Below are 18,898 nucleotides of genomic sequence, written 5' to 3' on the forward strand. Positions count from 1 at the left end.
AAAATCAACCCCAAATTAATTCATATAAACAGGTGATCAAATTAGTAATTTAGATCTATCCACCTGATTGATTTATGTTATGGAGATTAGTTTTAGTTGGCAAGTTACTCTGTGTACTTGTCGTCGGAAATAAAAGGTGATCCATAACTTCGTGTTTAGAGAACCATGACCGGAACCCCTTACCTGATTGCTTACATTGCTCCAGAGCTGTGGATGTTCAAGCATTCTGTTTAGTTTCAAGCATGTATTGATACCAGTATCCCTCCCAGGGTCTGTAACTTGGTTCCATATGTATGTCTTATCCTTGTGTAATAACGGCAGATTGTTAAAATTTTTCTCCTTTCCTGAAACCCCTATACATAGTATCTTCAAATGTTTGTGTAAAAGTATGAAGCCAATTTATTGATCACTTGCCATGAAGTAAGTGCTCTTGAATTAGAAATTACAATTATGTATCTCAATTTGGATGAAGAAACTGAAGTACAGAGAAGTTAAACAAGTGACCCAAGATCACACAGCTGGCAAGTGGCAGATTTGGAATTCAGGTCCAGCAGTCTGGCTCTGGTCTGTATTATCAATCTGTGTCTTATACTGACGCTAAACCCTGAAAACCCCCGGATTTGAATATGTTATGTAAATGTATAATATTTGAAAAAAATACATTTTAAAAAAGTTTTTTCACTTTAGTACAGGTGATTTTGCTCAGGGTAAGGTAGGGGCATAGGTTAAGTTCTCAATGATTTTTAAAAAATATACGTATTTATGTCTTGTTCTAGAAATACGTTGAGGTAATTTTAATGCAGTCTGTAATTATGAACTTGGTTAGCCTGAGACAGTTCATCTAGTTGGTGGGGGCTTTTTTGGTTTTTTTGGCGGTACGCGGGCCTCTCACTGTTGTGGCCTCTCCCGTTGCGGAGCACAGCCTCCGGACGCGCAGGCTCAGCGGCCATGGCTCACGGGCCCAGCCGCTCCGTGGCACGTGGGATCCTCCCAGACCGGGGCACGAACCCGTGTCCCCTGCATCGGCAGGCGGACTCTCAACCACTGCGCCACCAGGGAAGCCCTAGTTGGTGGGTTTTTGACACTTAAGGGCAGTGAGTGGTAAGTTGAATTCTACATGTGTACCTTTGCCCCTGTCCACAACCTCCTGCAGCCACCTCAAATTTCCACCTATAATTCGAGGCTCCCCTGGTGGAGCCAGTTCTGCTTACAGGGTCAGCCACCAGTGTTGACCCAGGGCTATAGTTGGGAACTTCTCAGTGACATTCGCCAAAATGACCTCCCGCTAACAAGTTCCATCCAGTGACCCTGGAGAGGGAGTCTGTCCTGGGATATTGACCTTACCAGAGGCAGCAGACTTCTTTTTGGGTGGAGCTTTTTCACTGAAGTTTCACATCTTCTTACTGCCCTTTTTATCCCTATTCCCCTTCTATTAGAGAAGGAAAGAAACATGTACACCTGAGACATATCACAAGTTTTATAGATTTAGAGAATAACACTAATTTGGCTGACCATGGGAAATTGTCATTTTTAATGTCAGTGAACAATTTTTGTAGCTAATCCGAAGTTCTTTTAGATTTCCCTGCCTTTCACTTTTTTCATTCATCAAATATTTAAGTGCCTTCTATGTGTCAGGCACTGTGGGGAAAAAGGCCATTAACAGGCCACAATCCAGGAGCCTAAAGTGCAGTAAAGAAACAGGCAAATAGACAGACAGAAAAATGCAAAGAGAAAAAGTAGTCCTATTACCCCTAGGAGTGGTACTGTCTGTAATATTTCTTTTCTTCTTAGCTTTATGTTATACCTCACGCGCCCTCTACTCCATACACCTAAGTTGTGCCAGAGTAAGTTTAGAAATCTGTTAGTGGACAGTGAAATTTGAAGATAAGGGAGTCCAGAAATGAATAATATCTAAGACTTCTTTTGTTAAGAATTGAGAATGTATTCGCTTTTTTCATAATACATTTGGATGTATGTGTTACATTTTTATTCGCTCATATCACAAATAGATTAATGTTGACTATCAAGAGGAAGGTTTTGTTTGCTTTTTGCTTTGTGTATTGAATCTTGTTTGTTTGATTATTCTAGGCTGGAAGCCAGGACACCCTAAACTCCATAGCACTGAAATTTAACATCACTCCCAATAAACTAGTGGAACTGAATAAGCTTTTCACACATACTATTGTTCCAGGCCAGGTAATGATCTTCTTGTTGAATTTTACTTTAGAAATTTTGCATTTATTTTTGTTGCCATTTTTAATGACTCACTCTTAGTGTCACAGGATTATCATCAATGATAATGTACATTGGTTCAGTCTTCCATTTAGATCCAAGACTACTGAAAGCATCCTGGTACTTATGAACTGTTCAGAGATGAATGCTTTGCAAATGATTAACACAGTTGCAAACTATCATTTGTGTTATAGATGTTTCCATCAAGAGAAGTTAAGTTAATGTAACTTTTTTCCCTGTAGAATTTCATACAGATATTCTTAGAATATTTAATTTAGAATTGCAAGTTTCAGTTTAGTCCACTCCTGGGGTCCATTGTGGTCATTGTTTTGTTTTAAATTAGGCAAAATTTTTGTCATTTTGGTCTTGATTTGATACCATGACAAAAGAAGGCAATCCAGCCAAAGGTGGAGACATTCAGCAGGACCATCAAGAAAAGCCTACAGACACACAAAAAGACGCTCAACATTGCTAATTATTAGAGAAATGCGGATCAAAACAGCAATGAGATATCACCTCACACCAGTCAGAATGGCTGTCATTGAGAAGTCTACAATAATAAATGCTGGAGAGGGTGTGGAGAAAAGGGAACCCTCCTACACTGTTTGGTGGGAATGTAAATTGCTGCAGCCACTATGAAGAACAGTATGGAGGTTCCTTAAAAAACAGAGCTACTGTATAATCCAGCAGTCCTTCCCTTGGGTATATATCCAGAAAAAACAAAAACTCTAATTCAGAAGGATACATCACCAGTGTTCATAGCAGCACTATTTACAATAGCCAAGACATGGAAACAACAACCCAAGTGCCCATACACACAGTGGAATATTACTCAGCCATAAAGAAGAATGAAATATTGCCATTTGCAGCAACATGGATGGACCTAGAGAATATTATACTTGGTGAAATAAGACAGAGGAAGACAAATACTATATGATATCACTACACATGAAATCTAAAACATAATGCAAATGAGTCTATATACAAAACAGAAATAGCCTAACAGACGTAGAAAACAAACTTATGGTTACCAAAGGAGAAAGGGAAAGAGAGAGAGACAAATTAGGAGTATGGGATTAACAGATACAAACGACTATACATAAAATAGATAAGCAGTAAGGATTTACCATATAGCACAGGGAACTATATTCAATATCTAGAAATAATCTATAGTGGAATATAATCTGAAAAATATATATATAACTGAACCACTTTGCTGTACACCTGAAACTAACACAATACTATAAATCAGTGATATTTCAATTTTTAAAAAAAGCCACACATTTTTTCCCAGGCTTTTAGTACTTTGTTAAACTAAATGAAATTGACATGTCATATAATTTTGCCATTCTCGGTTAATCCAGCAATCTTTTAAATACCTTCTGCATAAGATATTCTTATGTTTCTACTTGAAAACTACACTTAGCCAATAAATGTAAATGGCCCAGTCATAGGCAGATCCTTGCTGAGGCCAAGTTTCCAGTCCCATCTATAGAACTACTTGGTTGCCATGAGCACATTCCGGTTCCATTGCTAACTTACTAGACCATGTTCCTGCATCTCTACATTATAGTGACATTTTTATTCAGGATGTATACTGCTTCTTCTAAGTATAACTTCATTCAGGCAGTGGTGGTATTCTTTGCATTTCTTTCACGGGCAGCAAATGAAACCAACAGACCATAAATTGACCAGTTTGTACTATCATGCTTTTGGTGTTTATGTCCTTGTCAAAAGGAGATATTACTATATTGCTGATACCAGGCAATTGAGGGGAAATATGAGTTAAAACTTTTTCAAAATTAATAAATTTTTATCTCTAGGAAAATTAGATTCCAGGCACTTTTATTGGGTTTCTTATAATCTGGGGTATTGCTGCATAATGTGTAACTGACCCATAGCAGTGAACCTAGGCTTACTAATGCAAGGCTGAAGACTGTAGTCACTGGGACTTAGTAAAATCATTTAGGGTGATTCCTTATTCGTTTACTAAGTGAACGGGATTAAGGTCCAGTAGCTAATAGGAGGTATAGGAACTGTTTTAATATGCCTAGTTAAGGGTAAAAATATAGAAATAGGTGCCCCAAAGCTTCGTTTCCTTTGACCCTTTAGTAACTGTTTGACTTGGGTAAGTCACTTCCTTTTTTGACCCTGGTTTCCTTATCTCTGAAATATGAGGGGTTGGGCTGCATTATCTCAGATGTCCCTTCTAGCCTTTACTGTGCTGTGTAGCCCTCATATAACTAAACAGTTATGTGCTGTTAGTTGTCCCAGCATCTAGCTCCACTCATGATTTTTCTGGCAAAGATAAGGAATTGAGAAGAGTGATCCAGACTCACTTCCATGTTGAAGTAAGACGTATTCTGACTGAGCTTCCCTGTGTTCAACTGTTACTTCTGTCTACAGTGCAGTGAACTGTTTATGCATAGGAATTATCCCTTTGATTTGACATTTAGAGTGTCAGACAATAGAATCTCACTCTATGTTGCCTAATGCCTGTCAAGAGCTCAGGTGCAAAAAAAAATATTAATGGAGAATTGTTTGGAAGAAATGACATCTATCCGTCCCTCTAGCCTAGATACATATGATACATAAGAGCTGTATACTAAGACCGTGTAATTTTAGCCTTCTGTAAATTGCTTTTATGGAACTCCAAACTTCTGATATTTTCCATTGACCCATTTTGAAATTGTTATAAAGAACAGTCCTCCAAACTGTTTATTGTATTTACTGTCAATGTGTCATCAAGGACAAAGAGTTCACTGTGAGACACTTTTTTTTTTAATGAGACTTCATGGGAGAATACTTGTACTTCTAAGAAACTGGTTTGTTTTTATTTTATGAACATTGAATTCTGTTAACTCACGATGTCTATCTCTTTGCATTGGTTATTTGGAAACTTAGAGCCAGTTTTATGGCCCACTTCTCAATGAATGTTTGGTAATTTTGGAGCACATTTTCAGTATAATCAGTCCTCATCTTATTTCTCCTTGATGGTGATTTTCCCACCTTTATCTTAATGTGTCTTTTGTTGTTGCCTCATTTTTTCTGGATTGAAGAGAGATTTAAAATAACTAAAGTTAAAATAGAGAGATGACTGGAAGGATGGAGAAGAGTGAATAACAGTGTTAAACAGCTGTTACATGATTTGCTCTGAATTATGTTTTATAACATTAGAGGTCACTTTAAGACTGTTTTTGATATAATGCCAGAATGTAGCCCTGTCTCGTGAAAAAAGTGTTGAATAACAGAATCACAATAACATTTCGGGAACCAGAATATTTTACAGAAGGAAGCTATTTAGTACAATTTAGGGGATTTTATTTTATTTTATTTTTTAGAAAGTATTGATTATTGATACTATCTTGTACAGTTTATCATATAAGGACCTTACTGCGTTAGCACTCAGGGCCTGCTTAGGGTTGGAAGCCTAGATGTGTCCCCTTCCTTCCTGACACAGGAATTATGTTTAGAAGCATGCCATGTGACTCTCTCCTCTATTCCCTTGTACTATTAGTACCCTGCCCTGGAAGGCTCTTCCCTCCCTATCCGAATCCTATGTATTGTCCAAAGCTTCACTTGGACCCACCTGCTTCATATGGCCTTTGCAGAATACTCCCCCACTTTCCTCTCCCCTCTGTGAGCTCCTGCAGTGTGTTCAGTACCCTTTGCACTGCACGCATCTGCACACATTCATATTGCTGAGTATAGTTTCATGGATTAGTCTGGAAGACCCCAAGTAGCTCGTGAGTTCTGTGACAGCCAACTAGGTCTTAGTCACACACCCAGCATGATACTGTACAGAGAGTAATTGCTCTAAACACTGCCTTGTGGTTTGCCCAATTCCTGGGACTCACCTAGCTTGTCTTCCCCATTCTCAGGTTCTTTTTGTGCCAGATGCCAACTTTCCTTCCAGTACCTTAAGGTTATCATCATCCAGTCCTGGTGCTACTGTCTCTCCTTCGTCATCAGATGCAGAATATGATAAACTGCCTGTATGTATTTCATTCATGCACTGAAGTTCATAGTTCTCAGCAATGGTTTTGAGTTATTGCAGAATTCTACATGTCATTTTTCACAAGAGTTCATCTGAAACTCTCCTCCCTCGACAAAGAGGTGGGGTTAAGTAATTTGTCATTAGTTGAGAGAAGAAACCTGTTCACATTTAAGGTCTCAAAGGCAGAAATGCATGTCTTATTTATGTAGAAGTATGAAGTTAAACTCTCAATGAGACCAATAATTTATTTGTACTACTTTACTCCTTTTTCTAAAGAATTTGAACCATGAGTCCAATATAAATTCTTTCATTTAAGGTATTTTCTAAAGACACTTGATGAGGCATTTTTATGGGTTCATACATATGTGCTTTTTAAAAATCTTAGTTTGATTTGGGTGATATTTTTGAAGGTTGAAAGACATAAGCCTTTTTTTATGTTCACGTTAAATAGGAACAGGTTATTTACAGGGAACGTAGATGGCTTGATTCAAATAAATGAATAATCTTTTGAAAAAGTGCTTCTATTTGATTTTGGAAAATTTTGCTTTCTAAAGGATGCTGACTTAGCAAGAAAGGCCTTAAAACCCATTGAGAGAGTCTTATCATCCACTTCTGAAGAGGACGAGCCAGGCGTGGTAAAATTTTTAAAAATGAATTGTCGCTACTTCACTGATGGAAAGGTATATGGCTATGCCATTTGTTTCCTTTTCTTGGAGTCTATGGAAAACTAAACTAGTTCCAAATTACTGAAGGCAGGCTATTTTAAAATATCTTACCCGAAGTTTCAGCTTTAAGATTTCACAACTGTCCATTAGTTTTCCCCTCTTGGATGCCTGACATTTGACTTACTGAGGGAATAACAATCATCACGTTGAAATGCGATTCTTTGTGACCTTGGGTTTATTACTTATATTTCAGTTCTTAGCCCATAAATTGTTAGAGAGACAGTACAGAATGTGTTTAAGAGCAAATGCTGGAGTCGGGCTCACTGAACTTAAATTCCAACTCTACCACCACTAGCTCTGAGACGATGGGCAAGGTATTTGAGTTTCTTAAGCTTCCATTTTTCCTCATCTATAAAGTAGGAACAATAATAAAATTTAACTCATAGGGTATGCTAATTAAAAGAAAATTCATGTGAAGAGCTAAACACCTAACCTGGAAAATGGTTAAGTTCTCGACCTGTTTGCCGCTAGAAATTCTGGTATGAAAAATGTCTGTTACATCGTGGTTTCAGTTTTTTGGTTGTTGGTGTTTTGTATAAAGAACAAATCTGACATTTTGTGAGCCTCTGAAGAAGGGGTAATATTGATACAAAGCAAATTCCTGTGCTCATAGTAGAGACTTCATGCCAGGTTCAAATGGTAGGAAAATACATTATTGATATGCACTTGAAACTTTTGCAACTAAGACTAAGTAGTGCTGAAAGGCAAAACTTTTTGCCAAGGTGATCACTAAACTCTTTAAGAGTATCAAAATAAATAACTTACCTAGGGCTTCCCTGGTGGTGCAGTGGTTGAGAGTCCGCCTGCCGATGCAGGGGACACGGGTTCGTGCCCCGGTCCGGGAAGATCCCACATGCCACGGAGCGGTTGGTCCCGTGAGCCATGGCCGCTGAGCCTGTGCGTCCGGAGGCTGTGCTCCGCAACGGGAGAGGCCACAACAGTGAGAGGCCCGCGTACCGCAAAAAAAATAAAAATTAAAAAAAATAACTTACCTAAAGGGAGTTATTTATATCCTGCTGTCCCTGGTAGATAACATCCCTGTGGCCAACAGGGTCTACCATATAAACTGACCAAGTTTCAGACTTTAAGTACCCACCAAGCTACTGTTCTTTGCTCTCGGTTTCCATAGTGTGGGTATATTCACTTTTGTCTGCAAAAATTTCATACTCCTATTTGTGTCAGATTTTGCTGAATGTGGGCTTTCTAAGCATCTTAGAGCAAAATATTAGAAGTACAGCCGCTCCCTTAGCACAGTACCAGGCACTTGCTGGACAGGTAGTGAATATGTGCTGAGTGGATTGTAGAGTACCCAGTTCTCAATTTGGAAGGTACCTGGGACAGCCCTTCTCATTTTACAGACAGGGCGTTGGCAAATCTGAGACATACATGTGGAACCCAAGATCCTACCACAATTGTACTATTGCAGCAGCCATGCTAGAACCAGGCTCAGCTGATTGCCACAGCGAGGCAAGCCTGTTTCTCTGCTCAGCACACCGCACCCAACGTTGTATTTCATCAGCCTGTTTCTTCCAGCCCTCGTAGAGGGGATGCAATTGCCCTGTAGGATACCATGGTTCAGAAGGTCAATGGAATGGCAACGTAAGTTCATTAAAGCTGCTAGGGTGGTTGCATCTTGCCTGTAGCGACTCTGTACTGTCTTTTTCTTCAGGGTGTGGTCGGAGGTGTCATGATCGTTACTCCTAACAATATCATGTTTGACCCTCATAAGTCCGATCCCCTGGTCATTGAAAATGGGTGTGAGGAGTACGGCCTCATTTGCCCCATGGAAGAGGTTGTTTCCATCGCGCTCTACAATGACATCTCCCACATGAAGATCAAAGATGCCTTGCCATCGTAAGAGATCTTTCTTTGTTTACCAGAAAAAGGGGTATTGGGAGAATTAAATGCAATTAAAAAGTGAGGGCATTGGCAGGAGTGAGAGATTGTGTAGAGGTGAATTTGAAGGTGGAATATTTGTGCACTAAATTTTAAAAAATAGAAAAAGGAGAGGAAATGGAAATGATAAGGTCAATAAGGAAGAGTGAAACATTCAAATCAAAAAATCATGTAATAATCGTATTTCTTTGGCTTATTTTTCTGAAGAGCAATGCATGTTCTTAATTTATGAAAGAATAAATGAAGTTTCTCTGAAAGACTTTGTCTGATTATCGATAAGAGAATAGTATTTTCTCTTTGGTTTAACTGGTAAACAGATTTACATTCTTCCTCATTCAAATTTTAGGATAGGTATCTTCCCAGCTCGTGTGTTTCCTTAATCCTGTGTGGAGAGAGATTTGCGTGGACATGCAGAGGCACTGCCCCTGTAACCAGAATACCTTAAATGGTGTGCAAAGGCTGTAATAGTAGTTTGTTTTGTCTCTTAAATGTAGATGGATATTACTTTAGTCCTGATTACTTTTGCCTTCTAAAACTGAGTTTTTTGATTTAAAGAAGCTCCCCATGAAGAAAGGGTTTAAGAAAACTCAGAGAATCGATTCACTTGTAGGGATAATCTGACTCTTTCTGTCATTTTCTCAGTGTGCCTATTTCTGTACACTATATATGTGCTAGCAGTAAAACACTTTAGAAACTCTCAGTGATAGCAAGGTAAAGGCAAAGCAGTGGGTCCAACAGAACAAAGGGAAGCTAGCCCCTTGGACTCAGGAAAAGAAGGGAAGGTAACTAGGGAACTAACCCAGACACAGCGTCCCTAGGGGCTTATGCCAGCAGGTTCCCCTGGACTTCTACAGTCCTTAGCATCTGATCCACTAGACCCTTACATGCCCAGCCACTGAAGGAACCACTGGAGCATGGTCACTGGGTAGTTTCCAAGTTCTGGCAGAAGTGCCTAGAGGTTTAGGAGGCAGTGTAGCAGACCAGGCAGTCCTGCAGGATGATGCCTGGGTTTCCCTGGCTCTGCCACTTATGGCTCCATGACCTTCACGAGTGACTGAATCTTGAGCCTCGGTTTTCTCATCTGTAAAATGGAATTAATAGTATTCTTCAGCTTGCAGAGCTGTTACAAGATCTAAAAGCATTGAAATACCAAAACTCTTAGAAAATAGCCTGGTACCTAATAAGTATAGGCTGTTTATTCAAACCTTCAGTTCATATCTGAAACTCTAATCATTGTTCTGTGGGAATCTTTTATTCACGCAGAATGAGGCTTCTAATGCATCTTAGTGCGCGTCTCTTGTGTGGCAAGGATATGAAGATAAGTGGGTCACGGCCCCTGTCCTGCAGTTTACTGGGTGCGACAGGTGGAGAGAGGTGGTAATTGAACAACACTGTAGATACAGACGTGCACACGGCATTCCATGAGAACCATGTGAAGGAGTGTCCAGCTACCTTGGAATCTTAGATGAGAAGGAGGAGAGGGAGTGAAAGAGTCACTTTTGGGAAGAAAGTGTGAACATGAGGTGACAAGAGGAAAGGAGATAAGAGTAGGTAAAGATACAGTTAAGTTTGGAAGTGGATGCACAGGCAGATAGGGGCATTTCTTGCCCAACGATGGCTTCAGTGGAGTAATACTGTTACACATCTTCAGCTTAGGATGTTAAGTATTCTGTTAATAATAGGGAAGGCACATTCTTACAGAAAGATTTCTCTCAATGTGAGATTGTGTTTCATGATCCAGGCCTAATGCTGTAGATGAGGGGGGAGAGAGGAGTTGAGAATTGGCTCCTAATGTGTTGAAATTATTTCAGAATTGTACAGTGATTGCTACCGTGGATGCAGGTATATAAAGACTTCTTAGACTAATGAACAGTATGTGCACCAATGAGCAAAATAGAATGTGGTAGTGGAATCAGTGTGAAATGAACTTGGTATTGACCTCAGAATTCCATCAATTGTTTAAAGTAGTTTAAATTTCATTATTTAAAGTTGTATGGTAAAACAAGAAGTGCAAATTATCTAGCTGCCATGTGCAAATAGTTTTTAAAAGAGTGTGTGTGTGTGTGTGCGTGTGTAAAATCTCTCCATCCTCACCTTCAGGCTTTATATATTTTGTGTAAGACATTTTGTAACTCCAGCTGCCACGGAGACTAAGAACAGAACGACCGAAAGGATTATTGGTCATTATTAGGTCTCTGGCTGAGTCTAGAAAACATTCATTAACAGCAGAGCCAGTTGACACCACTATGTACTTTGCCCCGACAGAGCTTGACAGTTGTGATGCAGAAAAAGAGATGGCTGAATTAATCCCTGCTTGGATTAGGTAGAACAAGAAGGGAGGGATAGACAAGAAGGTAATGTAGGAGGCTGATTAGAGTGCAGTCGAATGCATTCTTTGTGGGGGTCAAGCTAGCTAGAGAAGGAAGAGATGAGGAAGGGGCTTAGGTGTTCATGGAAGATGGTTTTACTAATTTGCTAGTTAAGTATGTGAAAAGCTGGGCTTCTTTGTTACAGGACTTACTTTGGCCTTTAATATGCCAAATTAAATTTTGGGTCTGAAAATGGAAATTATACTACATTACACTAACTTATTTGACTCTAGGATTGAAGCATCTTTAACATCTCCTGAGATGCTCACGTTGAGCAGAACACTTTTGTATGTGCAGGTTCCTGAAGAACAGAGATACTGTCACAATTGTCTTTTAGCATGTGGTGTTTAGGGGCTCGATGAATGATTATTGAATTGTAATGAATTATGAATTAGAGGCTTTTTAAAGCATTTGTCAGAGCCTAACAATTACATAGGCTTTTATTTTGTATTGGGGAAAGCATGGATGTTCCATGCAAGTGATTTATTCAGTAACTTTGGGGAGACAGTTCAAGTTCAGTAACTTGAACTTCCTGGCACTTTGTTGAGTATTGTCATAATTATTTCAAAGCAAGAAGAATAAAGTATTACCTGAATATGATCTAGCCTTTTTAGAAAATTTATTTCTGAAATCCAAAAATGTTATTTTTAAATAGGGTTTTTATACCTCTGTGTTTTAACCCCCTATAGACACTAGGGTAAGCAGAAATACAGATTTTAAAAAGTGTTTCTTGACAATTTATTTTACACTGTGGAGAGAGCATGTTTAATCAGTATTTTCTGTGTAAATCAGATCTGGGTAGTAGAGCATCTGTTATTAAGGAAGAACAATTAACTGTGTCCCAGTTCAAAATTTTATAGAAATGTAAATTGAATGAGCTCTTACTTATAATAATTAGTATAAATTTCTTAACTCTTTCATTTTATTACAATATCAATTTTACTTTATGGCAATTAGTAACTGATAAAACCTCAAATCTGCATAGTAAAGCATCTGTTATTAAGGAAAAACAATTGACTGTGTCCCAGGTAACTATAAAATTTTAAACTGTAAAATGGAGCAGGTGCTATATATCCACAATAATAGTGGAAATCATCCTCTTGCATCTCCTTCAGGAGTAGAAGGATGTCTTTTATTGGAAGCATCAGATCTTCCAAAATTATGGTTCAGTGTCAGTCATTTTATAGAGCAGTTAAATGAGTAGCTACTCAGTCAATGAGCCATTCAGAATTAAGGTAGTTGGTTTATGTACTATTTTATAAAAAAGGAAAAGCCTTGAATATCTAAGGAATTTTAGTCATAGTACTGAAACAGTCCCTCTCCTTTGTCCTTCATGAAAATCAGAAACATTATTTCATCATTAAAAATCTGGTGGGTGACATCTCCATGTTCATAAATGACCTTAAATACCATTCATTTGCTTCTAATAGGATATTGCGAGCAACTCTCATGGTTCTTTATTTTGCCACTTTTTATAGTTGATTTTATTTTTCATTTTGAAGTCAATTTCTGGATTTCATTTCCTTATTTTAAAGTCCTTTAAACATAAATTTAAGTTGTAGTATATTTATGTTTTGGTTTTTGGCTGGGTTTTGTTTTGTTTTTTGCCTTTCATCCATTTTGTTTTGGTTTTTGTCTTTAACATTCCATGTGCACCCACCATTTTTCCCCCCACAGTGACCTACCTCAGGATCTTTGTCCTCTGTACAGGCCTGGAGAATGGGAAGACCTGGCTTCAGAAAAGGATATCAACCCATTCAGTAAGTTCAAATCTCTCAACAAAGAAAAACGGCAGCAGAATGGAGAGAGAACCATCACTTCAGATTCCAAATCAACAAGACCTTTGGAGAAGTCAACAGAACACACAGAAAAGAAACCTTCAGACAGCTCTGTGTCAGACAAGTTAAAGAAACTGGAATTCTCTGCAGAGGCAATCAAACGGTCTGCCGCAGTAGCTAAAGTCAGCAAGGAACTTTCTGACACTCAGGCTGCGTTTGAATCTATAGCCAAAGAAAATTCTCTCTTAGGAGAAGAAGACGACTTCGTTGACTTGGAAGAACTTTCTTCTCAAAATGATAGTGGAATGGACAAAAGAGACACCTCAAAGGAGTGCCTTTCTCTTGACCCAGCGGAGCTAGGGAAGACTAAATCACAAATAATCGGTTCTACTACGGAAATGCAGGTGCAGTCAGCCCTGAACTTTTCAGAAACAGAGTGTGATGCTGAATTGAAGGGGACCCTAGATTTAGAAACCTGTGAGAAGCAAGATATAATGCCAGAGGTGGACAAGCAGTCTGGTTCCCCAGAAAGCCAGGTGGAAAACACATTGAACATACATGAAGATCTAGATAAAGTTAAACTCATTGAATATTACCTTAATAAGAACAAAGAAGGGTCACAGTTACCTGATAACTTGCAGAAGGCAGAATTAGTTGATGGCAAAAGTATTGAGCCAGTGGGAATAGACATCACTCTTAGTAGTTCTCTTCCCCAGGCAGGTGATCCCCCAATTGAGGGCAATGAACAGCCAGATAAAACCTGGGTGAAAGAGAGAGCACCCCTTCCACTGCAACTAGGCTCTTCTACAGAAGAAAATATGAATAAAGTGTATCCAGACTCCTCTTTGGAACCTACTCTGGACAACAGCTGCCAAGGTGCACAAATGGATAATAAATCTGAAATTCAGTTATGGCTATTAAAGAGAATTCAGGTACCCATTGAAGGTAAGCCATTTTTAATTTCTTTATATTCTGTTGTATAGGCTTATCTTGTTTTATTGTGCTTCACAGATATTGCATTTCTTTTTCTTTTTTTCTTTTTTTTTTTACAAATTGAAGATTGTGGCAACCCTGTGTCAAGCAAGTCTATGGGCACCTTGTGTCCAACAGTATTTGCCCACTTCATGTCTCTGTGTCACATTTTGGTAATTCTTGCAAGATTTCAGACTTCATTTCATTATTATGGTGATCTGTGATCAGTGATCTTTGATATTACTGCTATAGCTCACTGAAGGCTCAGATGATGGTTGGCATTTTTTAGCAATAAGGGATTCTTTAAGATGTACTTTTTTAGACATAATGCTATTGCACACTTAACAGACTACAGTATAGTATAAACATAACTTTTATATGCACTGGGAAACCAAAAAATTTGTGTTACTTACTAGATTGCGATATTCACTTTATTGTGATGGTCTGGAACCAAACCCACAAATATCTCCAAGGTATGCCTGTATAGCTGCCTTCCTAAAACTTGTACATGCAATAGCAAAAGTCGTATAATTATTTGAGAACAGTATTTTCTCAATAGGGTATATATCTTTACATTAGAAGGTTTTAAACTGCATAGGTCCACTTATACACAGATTTTTTTCAATAAATACGAAATACAGTACTACGCCATCCATGGTTGGTTGAATCCATGGAGGGCCAAGTCTAAAGTTATACACAGATTTTTAACTGCACAGGTGTCAGTGCCTCTAAACCCTGTTTTGTTCAGGGCTCAACTGTAATTGGAAAAAATTTGCAATATATGCTATCTATTTTGAACATTAGACTATGACATAGAATTCTATTTCAAAAGTAGTTCGCTTTTTTACATCTTTCAGGTAACTTTCCTTTTTCACTTTGAATTTCTAAATCTAAAGAAGTTTTAAAAGGTTTTTGAAGGTATTTCAGTTCTAAACTGAATTGCGTTATGGTATGGTTGGGTCCTCAGTACTGTTCATTAATATGTATTCTTGTGGGTTGTTACAATTCTCCACCCTTTGCTGTTTTGTGTGTTGGTTTTTATCCTTATTCCTAGTTTGTAGCATCTCATGTGGTGTAGACAAACCTGAAACATCCAAAGCTTTTTCCTTTTGTGCTAAAGAAGATCTGAAAAATTTAATTAGTCCTAATATGATGATGTTGTATGATGTTTATGGCAACTATCACCAATATCGTCAATAATGAGGAAATTTTTTTCTTATGTGATTCAGATATACTTCCTTCAAAAGAAGAGAAAAGCAAGACTCCACCTATGTTTCTGTGCATTAAAGTGGGAAAACCAATGAGAAAGTCCTTTGCCACTCACACTGCAGCCATGGTCCAGCAGTATGGCAAACGAAGAAAGCAACCAGAGTACTGGTTTGCTGTTCCTCGGGAGAGGTGAGTGTGAGCTAGAATGGGAAATCTGTTGGTCAAGTAGATTCTACTTGCATCTTGATTTTTAATTTAATCTTGAAATAATTTTATTCTTGAATAATAGGTTTCTCTTAATTGTACATTTTGGAATTTCTAGAAGGATATTATTTCAGTAGCTTTCTGCTAAAGGGTGTTTTCAGTATAGCAAATTTGAGATCATCCTAGGTACTGTGTGCCGAACCACTTTCAAAACTTTCTACCCAGTTGAATTTTAAATGAAGGAAGATTGAGATATTCTAAAGTGCCAGTAATTGCAATTGCTATTCTGTTGGGAATAAAGGAATATGATGGAGCAGATCCAAACCCCAAGTGCAATAGAGAGGCATGATTGTAATTTTAAAGTGCCTGTTATTCTGGGGGGACTAAAGATTGCTTTCGCCTTATGGAGAAAAGTATCTGTGACTCAGCAGCGTGAGAAGTGTAACATGAGATCACCTGGGTACGCTCGAGGGGCTATATACCTCTAAAGAGATTTGTGTTTTTAAATTGCCAAAGAAGAAAATTTATTGGTGATGTGACAGTCTAGGATAGCAGGGATAGTGACATAGACATTCTTCAGCAGTAGGTCACTGAAGACATCTTTATAATAGAAATATTTAGGAAATATTATTTTTAGAAAAAATTGTTTTTCTTTTGTATGTAATAGAATAAAATATACTTTCTTTACAAAGGCCTTGCAATTAGTTTTCAAAATTGTTAAATCCACACATTTTTCCTTCTCCTAACTAGTCATCAAGGCATACTTTTTGGCTAACATACCTACCAAGAACAAATACTCACTGAGCTTCCATAAGCATGAATTTTTTTTTTTTTTTAATGAACTTTCCCCCTGATATCTCAGTAGTGAAGAGGTCATTTCATTTATTTATTTGGCTGCACTGTGTGGCTTGTGGGATCTTAGTTCCTCAACCAGGGATTGAACCCGGGCCCACAGCAGTGAAAGCACCGAGCCTTAACCACTGGACCACAAGGGAACTCCAAAGCATGAATTTTTAATAAAGCAAAATTAAATTTCAAGCACGAGCACACCTTCTGGCTGATTAGTACCCAGAATGATAATTCTCATCGAGTTGCCTGATTTTAATAAGTCATAGTTTAATGTGAAGATAATTAATAGGATTTTAATGAACAAATTTGTTAATATTTTTTCTGGCTTAGACACAGACCCATGTTTACATAGACGTTAAACATAATCTGTTTCCTATTTACAAAATACACTCCTGTCCTGTGCTTGCAGCCCCAATGCTATCTCCACGGAACTTTAAACTAGGGACACTGAGGAGATACAAAGAAAATATGTGTCTTTCACATTTCTTCTGTTGAAATATTTTTAAATAATAAATTTCTGAAATCCTGTTAAAATCAGTGTTCTAGAATCAGATGTCATAGATGGACAAACTGATTTTAAAGGTGGGGAAAACAAAGCACTGAAACTTTCAGCCACATTTAGGTTATGTGGATTCCTCATCCGTCAGGAAAACCACCTATCATATGTTTTTTTCTCTGGAGAAATGTACTGTTTATAATATAAGGACATTAGGATTTTTCAATTTTATTATCTTCAGTGAGACTTTTGCATACCAAGGAAACTTCTAGAGTAAATTTTTTGCAGTCTCACACGTGTAGTTATTTTACTGTCATTCTTTAACCCAGAATAAGTCTGTAATGCTGAAATAGTACTTCTCTTTGACCTCATACAGAGGTGGTTTTTGTGAGCTTTTTAAAGTAGGTCACTTGTTGAATTCTATTACATTGTGTTTTATAGTGTCCATGATTTATTTGTCTTTGGCTAACAAATAACCTGACATTCTTAGTTTTCTTTCTTAAGCTAATCATTAATTAACCAAAGATTTTTCTGGGAGACATTATCTCACTATGTTAATGATTTTTTGTATAGATGTTAGGAATTTTTTTTCTGTTGTTCCTTTATGTATTTCCATCTCTACCTACCCTTAAGAAAAGCTACATTTTAGTTTAAGATAGGGAAAGATGAAGAAATTCTATAGTTAGCTCCCACCCAGAACTCCAAGTGCACAAGAAATAAAAGTTCATTTTTATTTCCAATTTATGAAATTCTTCAGGACTTTAAGGTCAACAAAGTCCTTAAGGAGCTAGGAAGTGGCGTGCAGTGCTTTTCTCACTCTGATGATAATTTCTGGATTCCCTTGCTACATCAAACTGAGCATTTCTTCTTGCCTTTCTATTTAATGGGTCTTCATATCATTGGAGTTTCAGCAGCAGAGTGAAGTCGCCCTAGCAGTGGCTTTCTTTCTAGGTCATAAGATGCTCTCATAGACCTTCTGTGTGACCGTGTACTCTCATGGGCAGGTCTCTTTGGCTCATGCAATGCACCACAGCTCCTTAATGTTTTCCTGTTGACATAAGTTCACAAACATGTTTCACTATTCCTCTCTATTGTTCCTAATCAACAGCAGATTAGATGATACAGAGAATGGATCAGTGATCTGGAAGACATAATATAGTGGAAATTATCCAATAAGAACAGCAAAAAGAAAAATCTTTAAATGCAGGTAGTTTAAGGGACCTCTGGGACAATATCAAATGCACTAACATTTGCATAATAGGGGTCCCAGAAAAAGAAGAGAGAAAGGGGCAGAAAACTTTTCTGAAGAAATAATGGCTGAAAACTTTCCTAACCTGGGGAAAGAAACAGACATCCAAGTCCAGGAATCACAGAGAGTCCCGAACAAGATGAACCCAAAGAGATACATACCAAGACATAATTAACAAGGCAGAAGTTAAAGAGAATTTTGAAGACAGCAAGAGAAAAACAACTAGTCACATACAAGGGAAGCCCCATAAGATATTAGCTGATTTTTCAACAGAAACTTTGCAGGCCACGGTGTGTGGCAGGATATATTTAAAGTGTAGAAAGGAAATATACTTAAAATCAAGAATACTCTACCTGGCAAGTTTATCAATCAGAATTGAAGGAGAGATACAGAGCGAACAAGCAAAAACTAAAGGAGCTCATCACTACTGAACTAACAGGTCTTACAAGAAGTGTTAAAAGGTCTTCTTTAAATGGAAAAGATAAGACCATAACTAGAAATAAAAATATATATGAAAGAAAAAAATCGTACTGATAAAAGCAAATATATAGTAAAGTCAGTGGATTAACCACTTAAAAAGCTTCTGTGAAGGTTAAAAGACAAAAGGAGTAAAATCAACTATAACTACAATAAATGGTTAAAGTATACACAAAATAAAAGGTAAAATAGGATGTCATAAAACATAATACATGGAGGGGAGTGGTAAAAATGTAGTGCTTTTGGGATATGTTTGAACTTACATGACTATCAGCTTAAAACAAACTATATATATATATATATACACACGTATATGTACATGTGTGTATGCATATGTATATATATGTATGTACATGTACATACACACACATGTCAATATGTATGAACCTCATGGTAACCATAAACAAAAACCTACAATAGATACAAGCAAATAAAGTGAAAGGAA

At 37.7% G+C, this 18,898-nt stretch overlaps 1 protein-coding gene across 4 annotated transcripts in view; it reads left to right on the plus strand.

The window, feature by feature from the left end:
- NCOA7 (nuclear receptor coactivator 7) overlaps nucleotides 1-18,898 on the plus strand; it is a 144,390-nt gene that overhangs the window by 83,654 nt on the left and 41,838 nt on the right. For 2 of the 4 annotated variants that reach the window (XM_089921981.1, XM_022555930.3), the window contains exons 5-10: nucleotides 2,089-2,196; nucleotides 6,114-6,227; nucleotides 6,784-6,909; nucleotides 8,624-8,808; nucleotides 12,897-13,942; nucleotides 15,199-15,367. In XM_089921981.1, the coding sequence (XP_089778107.1) occupies nucleotides 2,089-2,196; nucleotides 6,114-6,227; nucleotides 6,784-6,909; nucleotides 8,624-8,808; nucleotides 12,897-13,942; nucleotides 15,199-15,367 (1,748 nt within the window). The remainder of the gene's footprint in view (nucleotides 1-2,088; nucleotides 2,197-6,113; nucleotides 6,228-6,783; nucleotides 6,910-8,623; nucleotides 8,809-12,896; nucleotides 13,943-15,198; nucleotides 15,368-18,898) is intronic. The other 2 variants (XM_022555938.2, XM_089921980.1) reach the window with 2 other exon arrangements.

The sequence above is a fragment of the Delphinapterus leucas genome, chromosome 12 (assembly GCF_059928025.1).
Source record: "Delphinapterus leucas isolate spDelLeu-1000000601 "Yukka" chromosome 12, BTC_Dleu_Yukka2, whole genome shotgun sequence".
Taxonomy (NCBI): domain Eukaryota; kingdom Metazoa; phylum Chordata; class Mammalia; order Artiodactyla; family Monodontidae; genus Delphinapterus; species Delphinapterus leucas.